The following is an 18,907-nucleotide window of genomic DNA, read 5'->3' as shown; positions in this document are numbered from 1 at the left end:
TTTCGAAATTTGTTTTGGTGTTTAGTGTTTGTTTTTTTTTAATGTGTTGATTTCTATTTTTTAAAAGTTGCATGTTTAATTCATTTCTTCATTCTTATACTATCTGCTACTTTGATGTAGTAGTATCTGCGTGGCCTTGAATAATGATCACACCAAGTCTTGGTTGAAATATAGAGACTACAATTTAGTTTCCAAATGAATGAACTATGGAAACTGAGTGAAGTACAAAGACTCAATTATGAATCTAGTCCAATTTTTGTCTAGTGAGAAAAGTTTATTCAATTATGGGAATTATGAGAAATCTTTATTGCATTGTTTGAACCAATCCTTGTGTGGCTGGAAGTTGGATCACCTCTGCTTCCTGCTTAGAAAATCTTAACTAAGGACCTACTTAATGCTGACCAGAAACTCAGATGAAAAGACTGGTGCAAGGAGGTTGTTCACAATTATACTTTTCAAGGAATCTATGTCTTATCTGAAAACTGACTCCACACTAATCTTTCTGTTTTTACATTTCTTTGATTGAATACAGGTATTAGCAGGAGAAAGATATCTCTTTTTCTGGTTTCAGGGAATTTCACCTGTTCACTCTCCTTCTCCTCTTCTAACTTGCAAAGTGCCTAATCTTTTCTCCAATGAGAAATCAGATTATCTAATTATGTGCTCTGGTTAATAGTTTTCTTTTAATTAGCTGGTCTCATTTGATTAATTGTTTTTAAATACATAAAAATCTGTCTTCACTCTGTCTCCAGGGTCTTTGGATTGTTTCCTTAGTTATTATCCACCACACAATATAAAATCCTAGGATTTTTAGAGATCTGAAACTGTATTATAAATTGACTAGTCACTTACTTCTACTTAGCTCACCTTAAAAATTGCTGTTTCACAGTTATTTATTTTATTAACCAATTATTCATTTAAAAAGAAATAATAGGCAATATTTAAACAGATATATATCTTAATCTTTTCACATAAGAAAAATATAGCTTTAACGATTCTGAAACCCTACTATAAGAGATGACCCTTTTTTCTATACAAATTCTTCTGTTTGGCCTGAAAAGTTTTTCATAATTTGGAAATATTCCAAACTAATTTCTGAGTTTATTCTCTTCCATCAAGCACCCATTGTCCCAGCAAAACTGAATTGCACTTCCCTGTATGGGACATTCTGTCTCCCACCTATTTACCTTTGCACAAGCTGTCCCTCACACCTGAAATCTATTCCCTGGATCACAAAATTAGAGCCACAAGAGACCATTCAGGCCACCCAGAACTCATTTTACAAAAGGAGGAACACACCAAAAAGGTTAAACAATTTGCCCCTGCCCTGATCATATAAGGATAAATAGCGTGGCCAACATTCAAACCAAGGTTCTTGCCTTGAAATCCAATGCTCTTCCTTCTGAATCATGTTGCACCTCCACCTTTAGATCTAAAATGTCCTAGCTTCCTTCCAGGTCACCTGAGTTGCCTTCCTACAGTAAGCCTTTCTTTAGCCACCAGATAGAAGTGTTTTTCTGCTCCTAAAATATCTGTCAATTTATCTATAATAATCATTTATCAGTTGTGTAGTCCCTTGATAGTATGTAAATCCCTAGGAGAAAGTCTCTTTGTTTGTCTTTGCTCTCCAGTGCCCAACACAATAACGTGCACCCAATTGTGGGTGCTTAATAAATGATTATTGAATGAATATAAAAGAAATGCTTCAAACAAGACCTAATGATGGTCTAAGTGCACAATGGAGTAGGCAAGAGTGCAGAACACCAGAGAGCAGTGAACAAAATTAGGAAGCCCTGGGCTGGATACCCTGACACCTCAAAGACTCATCTGCTGAAGTGATACTGGTTTAAGTCACTTCAGCTTCAGTTTGCTCATAAGCAAATCTATCCCACCAAAAAATAACAAATAGTATTTCCTTAACTAGACTGTTGTGAGGATCAATGAAGCATTAAATGAAAGTGAAAGATCATTTAAGGACATTTCCAGCTCTAATACAATCTTCTGATCACCCATTAAGGGTGATAAAACAAAATCTCCCTAGTTCAATTTATCACCTGAGGATCAGCCTTACTGGGTTATGAGAGGCAAGGAAATTGTTTTGCTACAGTAACTCTACAGCAGGGGTTCTCAAATTTTTTAAATGGGGGCCAGTTCACTGTCCCTCAGACTGTTGGAGGGCCAGACTATAGTAAAAACAAAAACTTTGTTTTGTGGGCCTTTAAATAAAGAAACTTCATAGCCCTGGGCGAGGGGGATAACCGTCCTCAGCTGCTGAATCTGGCCCGTGGGCCGTAGTTTAACGACCCCTGTGAGGATCCTCTACTTAAAGTTTAGGGAAGTACTGCAGAGGAATAAATTAAAAATCTCCAAAGTATGTGAAGGAATGTGGATGTGTAAGTGCTACTTATAATGAGAGTATCTTATCTAAGTTGGTGGGGAGGAGTAATCCAATGAAATGTTTAAAGCAGACACAGTCTTTGGCAGAATTTGGCTTCTAGAGAAATACTTAGCCATATAAAGTTTGACAGTGGAATCTGTACTAAGGAATCCACTAAGATGGCTATAAATATTCCAAAGGCATTTAAAAAAGAATAACAAGGAAGATAAGGGAGGAAAAAAACACCACACATTACTTTTGAAAAATATTCCTTAGTCAAGCGAATATTCTTCTCATACGCAGAGTCATGATGACATCATGGATAGGATAAATATAATTATGATTTCTAAAACTGACAAAAGCAATGAAATATAATGACTATTTGTTTCTAGATGTTAATTACAACATTACCTTCAGTGACATTATAACATAACTTGTATTTAAAAATACTAATAACACATTTCTGAATTTAGCACCAGGACAAGGTGGATCTGCTGCCTTATCTATATACAGTCCTTGAGTACTGCTTATTTTTGTACTTGAATACTTTTAAGGTGCCAAAAACACTTTTTAAAATTTATTTTCTTATTTACTTATTTTCTGTTTTAAAGTTGTCTTTTGTTTTGATACCTGTCATTTCTGGAAACCCTCTAAGAATCCTCTCTTATGATATAAAAAAATAAATAAGCAAAAACCATCCTATCCAGTGACTTCATTTAGTCATGTTCTATCTTGGAGCCATAAAGAAGGTGGAAGGAGGTAGGTTTCTTCAAGTTACTTGGAGTCAAGCTTTAGTGGTCTTATTTGTTTTCCTACAATCCACTATGGAATTTTAAAAAATTCTCTCTCCCCTCCCCCCCACTTTTTTTTTGGCTAAAGTTCATATAATCTTTTCAAGTTTGCCAAACTCTCCATGTTCATAATTTCTTATCACATAATAACATTTTACTTACATTTATATCATAATTTTTTTTCAGCCATATTTTAATTTATAGGCATACATTTTGTCTCCAGCTCTTTTTCTACCAGAGAGAGAGTATTACTAAGGGGTTTATGTTCAGATTAAACAATTTTCTTGCACAATCTAAATTGATATCCAACATGTAGAACAGTTTGTGGCTCCAACAATGTATTAATATTTAATATACTTTCTTGGGGAATGGCTTAAACAAACTGTGGAACATGAATGTAAAGGAATATTACTGTGTTGTTAAGAAACAATGAATTTGGTGAATACAGTAATGATGCAAAGTGAAGTCACCAGAGCCAGGACATGGGAGGTGAAATCCCAGATTATAATGTAAATGGAAAAAATAACAATCAAAAATGAATACTTTGAGATTATAATTATCAAGCTTAGTCTCAAAGAAAGGACACGAAAAAAAGGTATTTCCCCCATTTCTTTGTACATATAGAGGATCATGAGTGTGAAATATTGAGTTAAAAGAAGACAAACACCTTTTTCAACGTGGGTTATTTTAGTGGACTTTAAATAAAAATTGTTCAACAGCTCTCTCAACAGAGTGAAGAGATGGATACAGTGGAATATGTAAGGTGATATTGAAAAAAAAAAAGTATCAAAAATTAATCATTTACATCCTTCTCCTAAGCAACAGTTGTTAAAGTTCTCTCAAAAATTCTTTTTATGTGATCTTTAACCTGAGATTATGTATTTATTTTGAGTTATTTGTACTACAAGTTTGATCTAAACCTGATTTCTGCTAAATATTCTTGGCTTTTTCCAAATAATTCTTGCTGAACTGGACCTTTTCTTAAAGTAATTCATATTCTTGGGTTTACCAATCATTGTTTTTTGTTCATGGTTTTTAATTGTTAGGCTTTTATTATTAGATGTTATAAAAAACGTTTTTGGTTGTACTGGTACCTGTTTTATATGAATGTTCTTAGGTTGCTTCCCAAATGTTTTGCAGTCTAGTGATTTTGAATAAAATTTCTGTTAATAACATTTTACCTGTTTTGTTAGAATTGTAAAGAAATGCTAATGAGTTTGTGAATTAATTTTGCATCTTCTTTACTAAAGCTACTAGTTTCTTCAATTAGTTTCTTTATTGATTCTTTGAGGTTTTCTAAGTATATCATTATTTCATTTGCAAATTACTATGAAAGCATATTAATTTCATTTGCAAATATCACTACCAAAATGTAGTACAAGACTACATTTTAAAGAAGTCATAATGGGTTAATTGAGGATATCACATCTCAAATCTCCGAGTCAGAGATTTTCTTCCACAAATAAAATTTTGGGGGGAGTTTTTAAAGATGCTGTATTCCTTTCTTTCACTCTTGCTTAATTTCTTATTTCAGTAATGTCAAGTCTTCCTCTGTATCATTTTGAGAGTCAGGTTTTTAATTTTTACTCACACAAGATTAATATGAACAAAAAACAGGTTTTAGTTAACCAAAATGTTCTGGAACATGAGGCAGCTAGGTGGTACAATGGACATAGATTTGGATTCTGGAAGACATGAGTTCAAATCTGACTTTGGACATTTACTAGCCATGCAATCCAAAACAAATCACTTAATCTCAGTTTCTTTGTCTGTAAAACGGGGACAATTACAGTACCTACTTCCCAAGGAGGTTGTGAGGAAAAACTGAGATAACATTTGTAATTTTATTTATTTATATTCTCTCTCATTCTTCCCTATTATCTCTCAAAATCTTTCATGTTTGTTCAAATGCCATTTCCTGTGAAGTCTTTTCTCAATTGCTAATATAATTAATTTTCTTCTTTAAACCACACTGAATTTACTTGTGTATGCAAACTCTATATTCAAAATGAAATGGCCAATTTTTTGGGGGGGGGGCGTAGGGAGGAGGGGTTCTCTTGGGCATAGAATGCCTTGCATGTAGCAAATATCTAATAAATGAAGGTTAAATCGAATCTAAAGTAAAATGTCTCCTACACACAATGTGAGTTCATTATGTCAAAACCTTTATCAAAGGGAGTTTTCTGGTCACTTCTGGATGGTTTTTACAAATTCTGTTCGTGAGACTTTTGTTGTTCAGTTGTTTTTCAGTCATATCTAACTATTACTCCATTTGGGATTTTCTGGGCAAAGATACTGGAACAATTTGTCATTTCCTTCTACAGCTAATTCAAGCCAGGATAAGTGACTTGTCTAGGGTCACACAGTTAGTAAAGGTCTAAGGCCACATTTGAACTCAAGTCATCTTGATTCCAGGCCCAAGGCTCTTTCATCCATGGTGCACCTAGCTACTCTTGTGTAAACAATTAAATCATCCTTATACATCTACTTCCAATATAAACCAGTTCATGTATTCCTTTGAAAGAGGTGACTTGAATTAATAATACAATTCAATTAAAAGATCATTTATTCACTTAAATTATGAAGTTGCCAAGGCATTGGGGATACAGAGGTAAAAATATGCCAGTTTCTAACCTGGAAGAGTTAAGATCCTAAGGGCACACAACCACCTACCCAGGTAGCTTAAGGCAATTTGAAGGGGGAAAAAGGAAGCAATAGCAAGTGGGCAATCAGAAAAATACTTTCTGTAATAGTAAACCTTTGAATTTTAGAAATTCAGTAAGAACTATTCAGTAAAAAATCTGGATATCTCCCTATATACATTTTTTTTTTCTGTAGCCAAAAGGAAACTCAAAGATATGTGAATGGCTTCAAAGTACCCTACAGGGGTTCAATTAATATCACCAAATGTTTATTTAAGGGAATCATTTAAATATTTAGTTTATTTAAGTATATTTCAGTTACAAAGACAACTGATTAAAGTTTTCTAAATAAGAGACTGCTAAAAAAAGGATTGCTAACAGACAGCAGTCTTTTATTTTCATCATTAAACATTTGACAAATGAAAGTTGTAGGTTAGTAGTAAGCTGTTCAAATAAGGTAGAAAAGCAATTTCAATGTGATTCTTTGGACAATCAAGTTCTGTAAAATATTTGAAGCCACTATATACAGGATATGTCTTTTATAATATTTGTTTCTAACAAGGGCCAGTAAGACTGTTAGTGAAACTAAACTGTGCAGTATGAGCATAATTTCAATATATGCATGACTTGGAATGAGTGGACTAAATAAACGGACTTATTTTTTGCAAGAGAGTTAAGTGGGAGAATCAAATGTATAGGGAACATATAATTGGCAGAATACACCATGATGTGAATGAGGAATTTTTTGATGTGCTCTGACTTTCTCATAGGATCAAACATTTTTCCATGATATTACATCTTTAAAATTATTGTAAAAATTAAACAAAAAAAAGGACAACATTATAACTCAATTTTTAATATACAATATATAAGTCAAAGGTTTTAGGAAATGCTATAAATGACCCAAATTCTATTTTAAACAATTTCTCATTTCATATAACCATAATTATACTAGAAAAAGTTTAGATTTCTATTGCATCAGCAGTCTTTTTTGTCCAGTATTGAAATAAAGTATCTAAAGCTCTAAGTAATGATCAAGTAACACAGTACAAAGTCAGATTACACTACACAGTCAGGCAGAAAAACTCAGTAAAAGCATTGATTGATAGAAAAGCCAGATGTTGCTACTAAGTTTCTTTTTTTGGGGGGTGGGGGGAAAGAGATACATGTGTGAAACACAGATACACACAAACTACCAATAGCACTTTGGAAATTAATTGAGAGTTTTAAAGTATATGAATAAATATTTTAATTTTAAAAGTAGTTGAAGTTTTACTTAAAGGAGAGATCTTTAAGAGGCTAATATTTCACTTCTATTCTGATATAAAAGAATGAACCTTCAATCTGTTTAACTACTTTCATAATTTGATTGAAATTAACTAAAGTATTATTTGAGGTAAAAGAAAATAAAGTATTGATGAATACTTCTGTTTTCTGAATTTTGGAATTAAAGTTGGGACAAACAGTCTGTGAGGGCAGTTACTATTTTTGGCCTCTTTTTGTAACTATAGCACTTAGTCCAGTACCTGGCACATAAGTATATACTTCATAAATGTTTACTAACATTCCTTCTGCCACAAAAACTGATTGGATCTTTGAAAGTATTCAAAATAGTGCTGCTAAATAAAAAGAAAAGAACAGAGAATTAAATATATATTTTTAAAAGGGAAATAAATTGGATGTTGAGCTGATTTGTGAGATAATTTTAACAGTATTAATAATGGTCACTATGTTCTTGGGTCTTTTAAAAAACAAAGAAAAGTTCTTACCTTATGTGAGCTGGGTCTGCTATGATACAGTTGCTGTGCCTGGTGCTGGCTGCTGCTATGAGTTCCTGGTTCCCTGTTAGTACTGTTGGTCTGTGGTTTCCCTGGTCTCGAAATTGTTAAATTCACTCTCTCTCCACTAGCCTGAGGAAAACACACAATTTCAGTCAATCATTAATAGTATCTTCCAATTTAAGAATTATTCAACTAGAATCACTCTTTTCCAGTACTTTGCATCTTACTGGAATTCTTAATTAAGCTGACCACAATTGCAGCAGGGGCCCGGGCCCATTTGGGCAATGACTTAGGGGAACAATGATTAGGGAAAGAAGACAACTATCTGCTAATATTTCTCAAGTCCCCAGATTGACATGTGTATGTGTGTTATTGATAAAATAAGTTTTATGTCAGAAATTTTTATTTCACTTCCAGATGTTCCTTTTTCTTTTTTTTATCAGTTCATGAATTGCCCCCATCACTAAATTCCAAATTGCCTTATTAAGACAAAGAAATATGATTATCCTTCTTTCTGCCTTTTTATATTCGAGTTACCTTTTGTACTTTTTTTTTTTTCCTCCTACTAAAGGCTGAGTAAAGATGCATAAAAATTGAAGATTCAAGAAGCAACTTTCCTGAACACTCACAACTAAAATTCTTAATGACATCTTCTGTCCTAAAATATTTAAATGCTACAATGGCTATTAAAAAAAAAAAAAAAAAAGATACAGGTTAGTTTACCGAGATAAAAAAAAAGGCATTAGATCAAAGTTTCATGGATATATATATTTTTTAAAAACACATAGGATTATCTAAACAATGCCAAAAAATTTGCTGAAGTTGTATATTCCTGTGTTGTATCATGATGCCAATGCTTGATATTAAAAATATTAAAAATCTTAAAACAGAATCTTGAGCTTTAGAATTATCAAATAGCTAAACAGTAAAGGGTCAGAACACATTTAAATGGAATAGGAACAAATTATTAATCAGGATTCTAAATTTTTTCATTTTTTCATCATTTTTCATCAATATTTGATTGATGGCTACTTCAAGCAATCTGACATCTGATATTTTTAGGTCTACAAAGACAATATATTTGATTATCATAATTATTTCAAAAGTAGCTTATCAGTTGCTGCCTAGAACTAAGAACCGTTTTTATATCGCCAACCCCAGTTGTATAAAACTCTAGATTTCTATGTATTTCCCTTTGTTCCTTAATGTAGACATCCATCTTTCAACTGATACTAATTAATGTTTTTACTCCACATGGCATTACTACAACCTAATATGTCTTTCATTTACAACACTGAATCTACAAAAATTGTTGTCATTTAGTTGTTTCCTGAGGTTATTTTCTTGGAACCAATAACATTAGGTTGTGTACTTGATAAATGTGTGCTCATTTTTAATGAATCCAGAGATGCAAGGTAATCTCAGGACACACACTATACATGTAATAACTAATTTACTGAATTGAACTGAATTGAAAGCAGCACTGTACTAGTGAGTAGAGTTTGTTATTCTTTGAGCTAGGCACTCCCCTATACTATATATTGGCTCTGTGACCTTGAGCAGGTCATTTAGCATTTAAGGCTCCTGACAACTCTCTAGGACTATTAATTGCAGAAAAATCCCATCATTAATTTCTTATCAGAAGTTTCCTACAGTATTGAAGTTACAGGTTTGGTTAAAAAACAAACAAAAAAACCCCACCAAAACTAAAACCAATAACTTAACCTTACAAAATAAAGGATAGAGAATGTTGTATACTTCAATGATTACACCGAGTTTAGCCTTTCACTACTCCTCAACTTGTCCTCATGCTGAAATTCAACATGATTAACAACTACTCAAGAATTTGCCACTATCAGCTAATAGATATGGGACTTGAACTCAGATCTCTCCTATGGAAGTTCAGCTCTCTATCCACTACATCATATTCCTTTGGTTTTTTTTTTTAACATTAACAAATTACATTTAGGTAATGTACTTATGAATAGCATTTCCTAACTTTTCAGTTTATAACCAAACCAGAAGTAGTAGTCTACAAGCACTTTAGGACTAATTTTTAACAAGTCAGGTGATATAAAAGTTTGATGACTCTTTATTAATGAATACTGCCATTTGAGGGTAATAAAGTTCCTTTTCCATTACAAGTAAAAGTTAGTATCAAAAGAAATTTACCTGGATAATCTGAGCAGCAAGTTCAGGTGTTCCATGTTTCAGATCATGTCCATTGATGGCAAGTACTCGGTCATTGCTACTGAGTCTGCCATCCTGGGCTGCCAGTCCTCCTTCCAACAGATCAAGAATAAAAACTCCTGGCTCATCTGTTCTTCGTACTAATTTAATTCCAAGCTGTTCATTAGAATCCCGCTTATGAAGGATCACATGGAAGCTCTCTTCTCGTAAGGAATTATTATCAGAATGGTTATAGGTTCGACTGCCAAAACGCCTCTCCCGAAGCACAGTAAGGTGCAGCACACTGCAAGGCTGGGAAAGAACAGCTCTGGCATAATTATGAGACACATTGCTGATGTCAAAGTTGTTGACCTAAAAAAATAAAGATTAGAACCCAAATGCTCATTAACATTTTCATCCAGTAATCAGCATGAATATTTTTACAGTATTTTCAAAAGAGTAAACAAATATATTTTAAGAGTCAATTGTCACAAAGATAATCTCTCAGGGAGGATACATTAGAGATTTTTAAAAAGTGACTTACTTATTACAACCAGTCAAAAGTAAGCTAATAAAATATAAGTAAGGATGGGCAGGGTAAATGAGTGAATATACAGCTCCAGCATCTTTAATTGAGCTAAGAATCAAAAAATCTCAATCAATATGGATGAATCACTGAGGTTATATATTTTCTGAGTATGTCATATGTGCAAAAGCTTTTCTAAAGCCGATGAGATGATTAAACATAGAAAAAAAAGCTTAAAAAAAACCATCACACCAAAAAATCCCATAAACACACCCTCTTCCCATTTCCCACAGAGCTATCTTATGCTTAAAATATTAAAATGCTATTGTTTCATATTACATTTGAATGTTAAAGGACTAGAATACAACTATCATTGTATATATTTCTGTGATCTCCAAACTAAAATTAGATCATGACTTGCCTTCCTTCTCAACCTCCATTCCTCTGAACTATTTCCTTTAGATAATAAAAGTTTTATTTCCCAACTAGAATTAAAAGCATTTCATTTAATACTTTTAATTTTCACTCTAATCTTGTCAACTAGATAAGAATAATAAAATGCAGGTGATATACTGCAAGCTTTCACATGTTTACTTGTGAATCATTAGTAATTTATATCTAACATATATGCATGTAGACACACACTTATGAATATAAATGTATATTTGTAAACACAAATGTCACTGTGATGAGAATAGCATAGACTACCCTTAGGCCAAAGGATCACAGATTGCTATCCCTAAATATTTAAGAACTTTATTCCCCAGGCAGCTAGTGGCTCAGTAGGATAAAGCATCAGTCCTGAAGTCAGGAGGACCTGAATTCAAATCTGGCCTCAGACACTTAACACTTCCTGGCTGTGTGACCATGGGCAAGTCACTTAACCCCAAAATGTCTCAGCAAAAACAAAAACATACAAAAAACTTTATTCCAGCTTTGCCACTAGCATGCTAATTTAATCTACAAAAGAAGTTCTGCTTTACGAGAACACTGTAAGGAGAAACTGATTTTAAGCTAAAAAGTTATGTCTAACTCTTTGTGATCCAGTACAGGGTTTTCTTGACAAAGATACTGGAATAATTTACCATTTCCTCTTCCACTGGATTAAAATAAACATGTTAAGTAACTTGTCAGAACTAGTGTCTTTGACCAGATTTTGAATTCAGGTCTTCCCAATTTCAAGTCTATGCTCTATCCACTGAACAATCTAGCTCCTCTACAGTTTTTTTCCTCTATAGTAAAAATCCATTTAATTTACAGACAACATATCAGATATTAACTGATAAGAACAGATACTATGCTTGATCTTAGCCAAATGATTGAGGAGCAATAGTTTCTTGGTTTACTTATTTTAGTACTCATTAATAAAATTAAGGAAGATGATTTCTAAGGTCCATTTGAGCTCTAAAATACTATGGTTCTATTATCTACCACTTTATGGGGATATAATCCTTGGAATCTAATTTGAGTCCTCATATTTACTAAATCACTTCTGATTCACCAACTCACACAATCTCCAAAATACCAGATTCTGATCATGTTGTTGTTCACTTGTTTTTCAGTCTTGCCTGCCTCTTCATGACCCCATTTGGGAATTTCTTGGTCAAAAAAATGAAAGGGGTTTGCTATTTCCTTCTTCTGTTTATTTTACAGATGAGGAAACTAAGACAAACAGGAGTATCTTATCTAGGGTCCCACAACTAGTAAGTGTCTGAGGACGATTTTAACCCAGAAAGATGAGTGCTTTATCCACTGCATCATTTAGCTATCCATTTATATCCATTCAAATACTTAATCACCTGTACTGAATACAAAATATATTCTAGTAGTTATAAGAAGGGTGGACAAATTTTGATAATACACAATCAGTACCTTCATGGAGCTTAATCAATATCTACTAGAGCATTAAAACAAAATATCATTTAAAATTCAACGAGAAAAGTAACAAAAATTACAGAAGGAAAAAAATTATTCCAATCTACCCTGACCAAAGGTCCTTTCCCTTCTTTGATCCTTGTCTTTCCTTCAACAAATAAAAAGAACCTATTTTTCCCCCCTCAACTTTCCTTGATAAGTCTTAGCTCCCTTTAAGATTTAGTACTCCTGACACTATTCTTCTGCTTCACAACCTTATAATCATCTATTACCTGCCCTAATTTGCATTTTGTATGCTTTTTAAAAAAAATTTCTATATAAATCAGGTTGGTTTGGACAGTTTTCCTCTTTTCTAAAACTTCATCTGTATTGTTTTCCTTAATGTCATCAGAATCTCATTCTAACGATCTTCCCCTATTTTTTGACCCTGTTTGTTCATCAGAATTTTAGACCATTTCCCTTTTTTTGAATTCTCTAAAAAGTGTTCTCTCAAAATTTAATATTCATATTAGACTATGGAGGACCTGATTTTCTTTGCTCTATCACAAACAGCATAGACTATTCACTTTTTCCCAAAGTTTCTTCCATCATTTCCATTGTACAAACCAATTCTTTCTTGGTGAGAATCAACTGTGAAGGTGGAATTTCCCCTTGACCCTATCTCTACCTAGAAAAAGTTATCAGAAATTCCAAACATAATGATAACACAAATACACACACGCACGCACAAACACACACACACACATATATATAATATATGAAATTCCACAGAAAGCACATATAATGAAACTCCCTGGGTAATTTATTTCCCTTTGCCTTTTCATTTATGTCACTGTTTTGTTAAATAAATTGGCTAACTTAACCAAGTAATATTTTTCCAAATGCAAAAAAGCAGATTCCACCAGGTAGATTATACGTACACACATACATACATATTAAAATCACATCTGGAAACCAGCTTATTAGTAGCTTTGTGGCCTGATTGAATTTAGGAAAAGAACTACTTAGGAATTTGTTCAAAACCATAAGGACCATCTGTTCTGACTTTACAAAAACAATTTAAAAACCCTCAGCCAAGTAAGAACTGATTCTGCTATTTTTCAAATTCATCAACACAAGTTTTTTCAAGCCTCAACATCTCACAAGGACCTTCCAAAGGGCTCAGTATTTTGTTAACTGTTCACCCAAAGTCAAATAGTAACAGTTTCTATTTAATAGCAAAAAGTCCTTTTTAAAACTTCAGTTGGATCTTAAAGGCAGGAAACTTAGTTCCATTTAAGGGACAAGACATACAAGGTAAAATTCAAGTTTAATTTTAAAATCCATTAATGTAATCTATTAGTCAATCCACTAATTAGGGATCCTATTTATATATCTTCTCATTACATATCATTTATTCATGTGATCTAGTCTTTATTCTTCTCTAGACAGTAATATTAAATGAAGGATGATATATATGAATTTTCATAAACATAATAAAGACTTTTAGATCTGTGGTTACTAAAAAGACTACATTAATTAAAATTAAATAAACATCAAATATTGAATCATGTTAATGGCTTTCTAAAGATAAATGATTATCTTTAGAATAGAGGTGAACAAGATTTAGATTAGTTCATTAATCATTCTTTGCCAAAGACATTATTAACCTATATTCAGTCATGATACATGCCTGTATACATGTGCATACTTACCTACCCACAGACCATATTATCAACACATACCTCAAAGTTCAAAATATTCACAATGGAACAAAATAACTTGGAAATTTACTATCTATGTTTAAATTTTCAATTAGAAAAGCTAATAATTTCCTTGCTTAGTTCCAAGTTTTTTAGAACTAGATGGTAGATCATGTTTTTCAAAAATGCTACATTATAGGATCAAAGAATCTAAATATGAGAGGAACAAAGGACATAGGTCCATAGTAATCTAGTTCAATCTCTCAATTTACAGAAAGAGGTCACTGAAATAGTAAATAGAATAACTAGACTTTGAACAGTTTTTTTTTTTTTTTTTTTTTTTTTTTTTACACTGTTGACTGGTAGATTTCTCCCTCTCATTGTTCCTTGCCTTGGATATTCCAACTAATGTCTCTATTTTATTCTAAATAGCTTTAAGTCTCATTTTGAACAAAGAAGCAGTATCTTAGTATCTTATCCTTTTAGTATCAATCCCCTAGAAAAACAAAAACAAAAATTGTTGCTTTTGCCCCAGTTTTACTCTATTCTCCCAAACTTTTACAATGATGTATTTGTTCCCCGTCTTGATTCAGAAGAAATAGATAAAGGAGGCAGTCACATGGGGGAAGAAGAACAAAGTGCTACATCAGAAATTCTCTCAAGCACTAGACAAATTCACAGCAACTTAATCTCCTGTAATGGAGAGAGTAAAATCACACAATCAAAATTGAAACTAACTTTGTAGAAGCAATGTGGTAGTACAGTGGATCGAGGGCTTGACCTGGAATAAGGAAGCCTGAAGGTTCAAATACAACCTTGGACACTTATGTGCTGCATGACTGAGCTAAGTCACTTAACCTCTGCTTCAGTTTCCTCAATTGTAAAATAGGGTTAATAATAACACCTACCTTCTGGGGTTGTTGTGATGGTTAAATGACTAAGTACTTAGCACATATAATGCCTGCCTATATAGAATCACTTAGTAAATGATTATTTCCTTTCTTTCTTGAAGGCTATATAGTCCTCCAATTATTCTAAGAGAACTATACAGTCCTCAAATTATTGAAGACAGCTATCGCTTCCCTACCAATCAAATTTTTTTTTTTGTGGGGGGGAGGAAGCATTTTTTTTTTTACACACAGAACATGTAAAAAAGCATGCATATGAAACCATGAATCTCCATTTCATTTGTTTCAAAATATCTTATAAATTCTACATAGGACTTTAAAACTGTTCTGTTTATCTACATGTCTCTCAGAACTTCTCTTTTATCCTGTAAATTTTTTAAAAATTAAAAAAAATTTCACCTTCCCCTGTCTTGCATCACTACTGGTAATTTCTTTGATTTTTGTACTCTTTTCCCAATTAAAAACTGAAAGAATGAGATAAAGACTTTAAAAAAAACCCGCAACAAATAAGTATAGTCGAGAAAGATAAATTGACACAGCGGCCACGTCCAAAAATGAATGTCTGTATCTCATCCATCATCTCCCTATTAAAAAGTAGACCATATGCTTCCTTATAGGTCATTTGGAGGCTTGGCTGGTCACTGCATTAATCAAAGTCCTTAAGTCTTTTAAAGTTGTTTTCTTTACAATGCTACTATTCTAGCATAACTTGTTCTCCTGGTTCTGCTCACTTCACTCTACTTTTGGTTAACACAATCCCCATTCTCTTAAATTGTCTCTCCTAATAATTAGAATGCAATGGTATTCCATTAATTCACACATTATAGTTTATTCAGCTATATCTCAATCATCTTAAGAACCAATGTAAGGAACTTGCCCCCACTCTTACAATTCATGATAAAAAAGTTTGTTTTGGAGCACTGGTAGTCCAGAAAACCCAGTCATTGTGAGAAAACGTTAAATAGCAAAGGGTATTTAGATTAAAGGGTCTAAGGTCTGTAGATTAATGGAAATGGGATAAGAGAGGTGGGTGACACACCTGTCAGATTGGCTAAAATGACAGGAAAAAATAATGATGATTGTTGGAGGGGATGCGGGAAAACTGGGACATTGATGCATTGTTGGTGGAGTTGTGAATGAATCCAACCATTTTGGAGAGTAGTTTGGAACTATGCTCAAAAAGTTATCAAACTGTGCATACCCTTTGATCCAGCAGTGTTACTACTGGGATTATATCCCAAAGAGATTATAAAGAAGGGAAAGGGACCTGTATGTGCACGAATGTTTGTGGCAGCCCTTTTTGTAGTGGCTAAAAACTGGAAACTGAATGGATGTCCATCAGTTGGAGAATGGTTGAATAAATTGTGGTATATGAAAATTATGGAATATTACTGTTCTGTAAGAAATGACCAACAGGATAATTTCAGAAAGGCCTGGAGAGACTTACATGAACTGATGCTGAGTGAAATGAGCAGGACCAGGAGATCATTATATACTTCAACAACAATACTAGATGATGACCAGTTCTGATGGAAGGCCATCCTCAGCAACGAGATCAACCAAATCATTTCTAATGGAGCAGTAATGAACTGAACTAGCTATGCCCAGAAAAAGAACTCTGGGAGATGACTAAAAACCATTACATTGAATTCCCAATCCCTATATTTATGCACACCTGCATTTTTGATTTCCTTCACAAGCTAATTGTACAATATTTCAGAGTCTGATTCTTTTTCTACAGCAAAATAACGTTTTGGTCAGGTATACTTATTGTGTATCTAATTTATATTTCAATATATTTAACATCTACTGGTCATCCTGCCATCTAGGTGAGGGGGTGGGGGGGGTAAGAGGTGAAAAATTGGAACAAGAGGTTTGGCAATTGTTAATGCTGTAAAGTTACCCATGTATATATCTTGTAAATAAAAGGCTATTAAATTAAAAAAAAAAAAAAAAAAAAAAAAGAGAGAGGTGGGTGAGAAGATAAGGGAGGGAGGAGGGAGATTCATAGGTGGGTAGGTGGGGAAGGTGAAGTAATAGCAAGACAAGTTAAGGAATAGAACTACAGTAGAAGAGTTAGCATGAATGGGAAATAGGAGATATACTATATATGTGTAAACATCCTCCCTTTCTCCCTCTCTCCCTCTCCCTCTCTCTCTCCTCTTTTTTTTCCCCCCCCCAATGGCCTCAATCAATGGTTCTTTTGAATTCTGGAGCTGACCTGACAGTTTAAAACCCCTCTGGCTCTTTCAGTATTCTCTCTGGCATCTTAAGACAAGATATTAGGAACTTGATAAGGTCTCAGTCTAAGCTATCCTGTTTTGAGCACTACAACATCATGCCAGTTACTGACTTTTTAGGCAATTCTGGGATGGAATAAGTCACTTATTAGAGTTCTTCATTACATTCCTTGATAATTATTTGGTCTGGTGTTTTGTCGAATTAGTATGTGAGAGCTGGATGGTATGCCTCCTTTTCAGGCAGCCATTTTGACAGGAAATTCTATTTGTAAATCTTCTTGTCTAAAGACTAAATATTTCCCGTTGGTAGAGTTGTTTTCTTCATGTAAGTAAAGTCCACAGGACCCAGTTTATGTAACACTATTATAGTCCACTATATCTCCAAATCAACTTCATTAATCAACTTCTTGTTCATCCTCTCCCATTCTTTATTTGTGAAATTGATTCTTTGAAAACCCTATCCCAACAAATGTGCTTTCAATCTAAAAATTATAAAGCGCATGTGCGCACGCGCGCGCGTGTGTGTATGTGTAAACTCTTGTTCCACTGCCAGGAAAGGAAAATGCTCCAGACTTCAAAGTCACTCAATATATTGCAAAGAGACAACACTTAATTAGATTTTATACCTGAAGTATCTGGTCCCCAGCAAGGAGTCTTCCATCTCTTGCAATTATGCCATCTCTATAAACTTCTTGGATAACAATGTTGATCAAAGGTGTTTCATTGCCACCAACAATACTAATACCCAATTCAATGTAAGGATTAGATCGATGAATTTCAATTGTTGTAATCTCCCCTTCTGGTAAACTAGGTGGTGGTTGTGAAGCTGGCAAATTTAAAAATTAAAAAAAAAGAGAAAAATGTTTTATAGTTTAGCACTTTTTCAGTCAAGTTAGTTAACAGATAACAAAAGATATTTCCAGAAACAAAGTATAACGTTAATTGGCTTACCAATTGCTAAAAGATCCCTCAACGGGAATCCTGCCAATACACCAAGATAAAGAAAATGTGACACTTTTGCTTTAAAACAGAATATTACTGCTATGCAGAATGGCAAAACCAATTTATATTGATTTTTATCATGTTTTTCTTTTTCACAAATAGTAATTTTTTTTTTTAAAGTTACCTAATATTTGCAAGGCAATGTAAGGGACAATTTATTTATAGGATATGATTCCCTGATCTCTATCCTTAAGAAGAAGCTTTCAATCTATTGTGGGGAGACCAGATTAATTAACCTGAAAATGACTAAGTTAATACAAAATCAAGAACTAAGCTATGTGCATATAAAAGTTGTAAGAGATCAAGAAAGAGTAATATCATCTCAAGAGACTTCATTGGAAAACATGGGACACAAACTAGACCTTGGGAGGCTTAGATGACATGTACAGAGAGAGGAGAAAGAAATGAAATTTTTAAAAATATAATTAACTCATAAAATATTTTTATTTTTACAACATACAATTAACCTAAAGCCTATTCCTAGAAATTAACAGTCTACTTAAATGATTCTACAAAAGCAGGCATTATCAATCTCTATCAAAAAATCAGTTGATCTGTGTGTGCATGTGTGTATAAAAAAACCACCACCAACAAAACCACTTAGAATATAAATGAAGTTGTTAATGAGCCTCCAGGCTATATCCAAAAGAGAAAAAGGAATAAGCTTTTTTTGAGATGAGGGCCAGTGTTTCTTCTCTAAAATACCAGCAGTTAAAATCAGTATTATTTAATGCAAATAGATAAGGGCTTAGCTTACTTATTAGGCAATATGCCAGGCAGAAAGATGTTTGATCCAAGGGGATATGTTTCATATTATATATTGGAATAGAATATATTGCTAAAATATACTTTTGTTAAATCCACCAGGTCAAATGCCAAAAGTAAAAAAAGGGAAAACTCTTAACAGCAACTAC

The 18,907-nt window shown here is 33.3% G+C and overlaps 1 protein-coding gene and 1 pseudogene across 2 annotated transcripts in view; both read right to left on the bottom strand.

Moving 5' to 3' along the window:
• LNX2 (ligand of numb-protein X 2) overlaps nt 1–18,907 on the bottom strand; it is a 95,332-nt gene that overhangs the window by 14,444 nt on the left and 61,981 nt on the right. For both annotated transcript variants that reach the window (XM_031960752.1, XM_031960753.1), the window contains 3 exons: nt 17,618–17,817; nt 9,764–10,132; nt 7,580–7,720 (listed from right to left, as the gene is read on the bottom strand). In XM_031960752.1, the coding sequence (XP_031816612.1) occupies nt 7,580–7,720; nt 9,764–10,132; nt 17,618–17,817 (710 nt within the window). The remainder of the gene's footprint in view (nt 1–7,579; nt 7,721–9,763; nt 10,133–17,617; nt 17,818–18,907) is intronic.
• Nucleotides 11,504–11,617, bottom strand: LOC111719830 (annotated as a pseudogene).

The sequence above is a fragment of the Sarcophilus harrisii genome, chromosome 3 (genome assembly GCF_902635505.1).
Source record: "Sarcophilus harrisii chromosome 3, mSarHar1.11, whole genome shotgun sequence".
Classification (NCBI taxonomy): domain Eukaryota; kingdom Metazoa; phylum Chordata; class Mammalia; order Dasyuromorphia; family Dasyuridae; genus Sarcophilus; species Sarcophilus harrisii.
The sequence above is the reverse complement of the archived record's forward strand: the minus strand, read 5'-3'. Positions and strand labels throughout refer to the sequence as shown.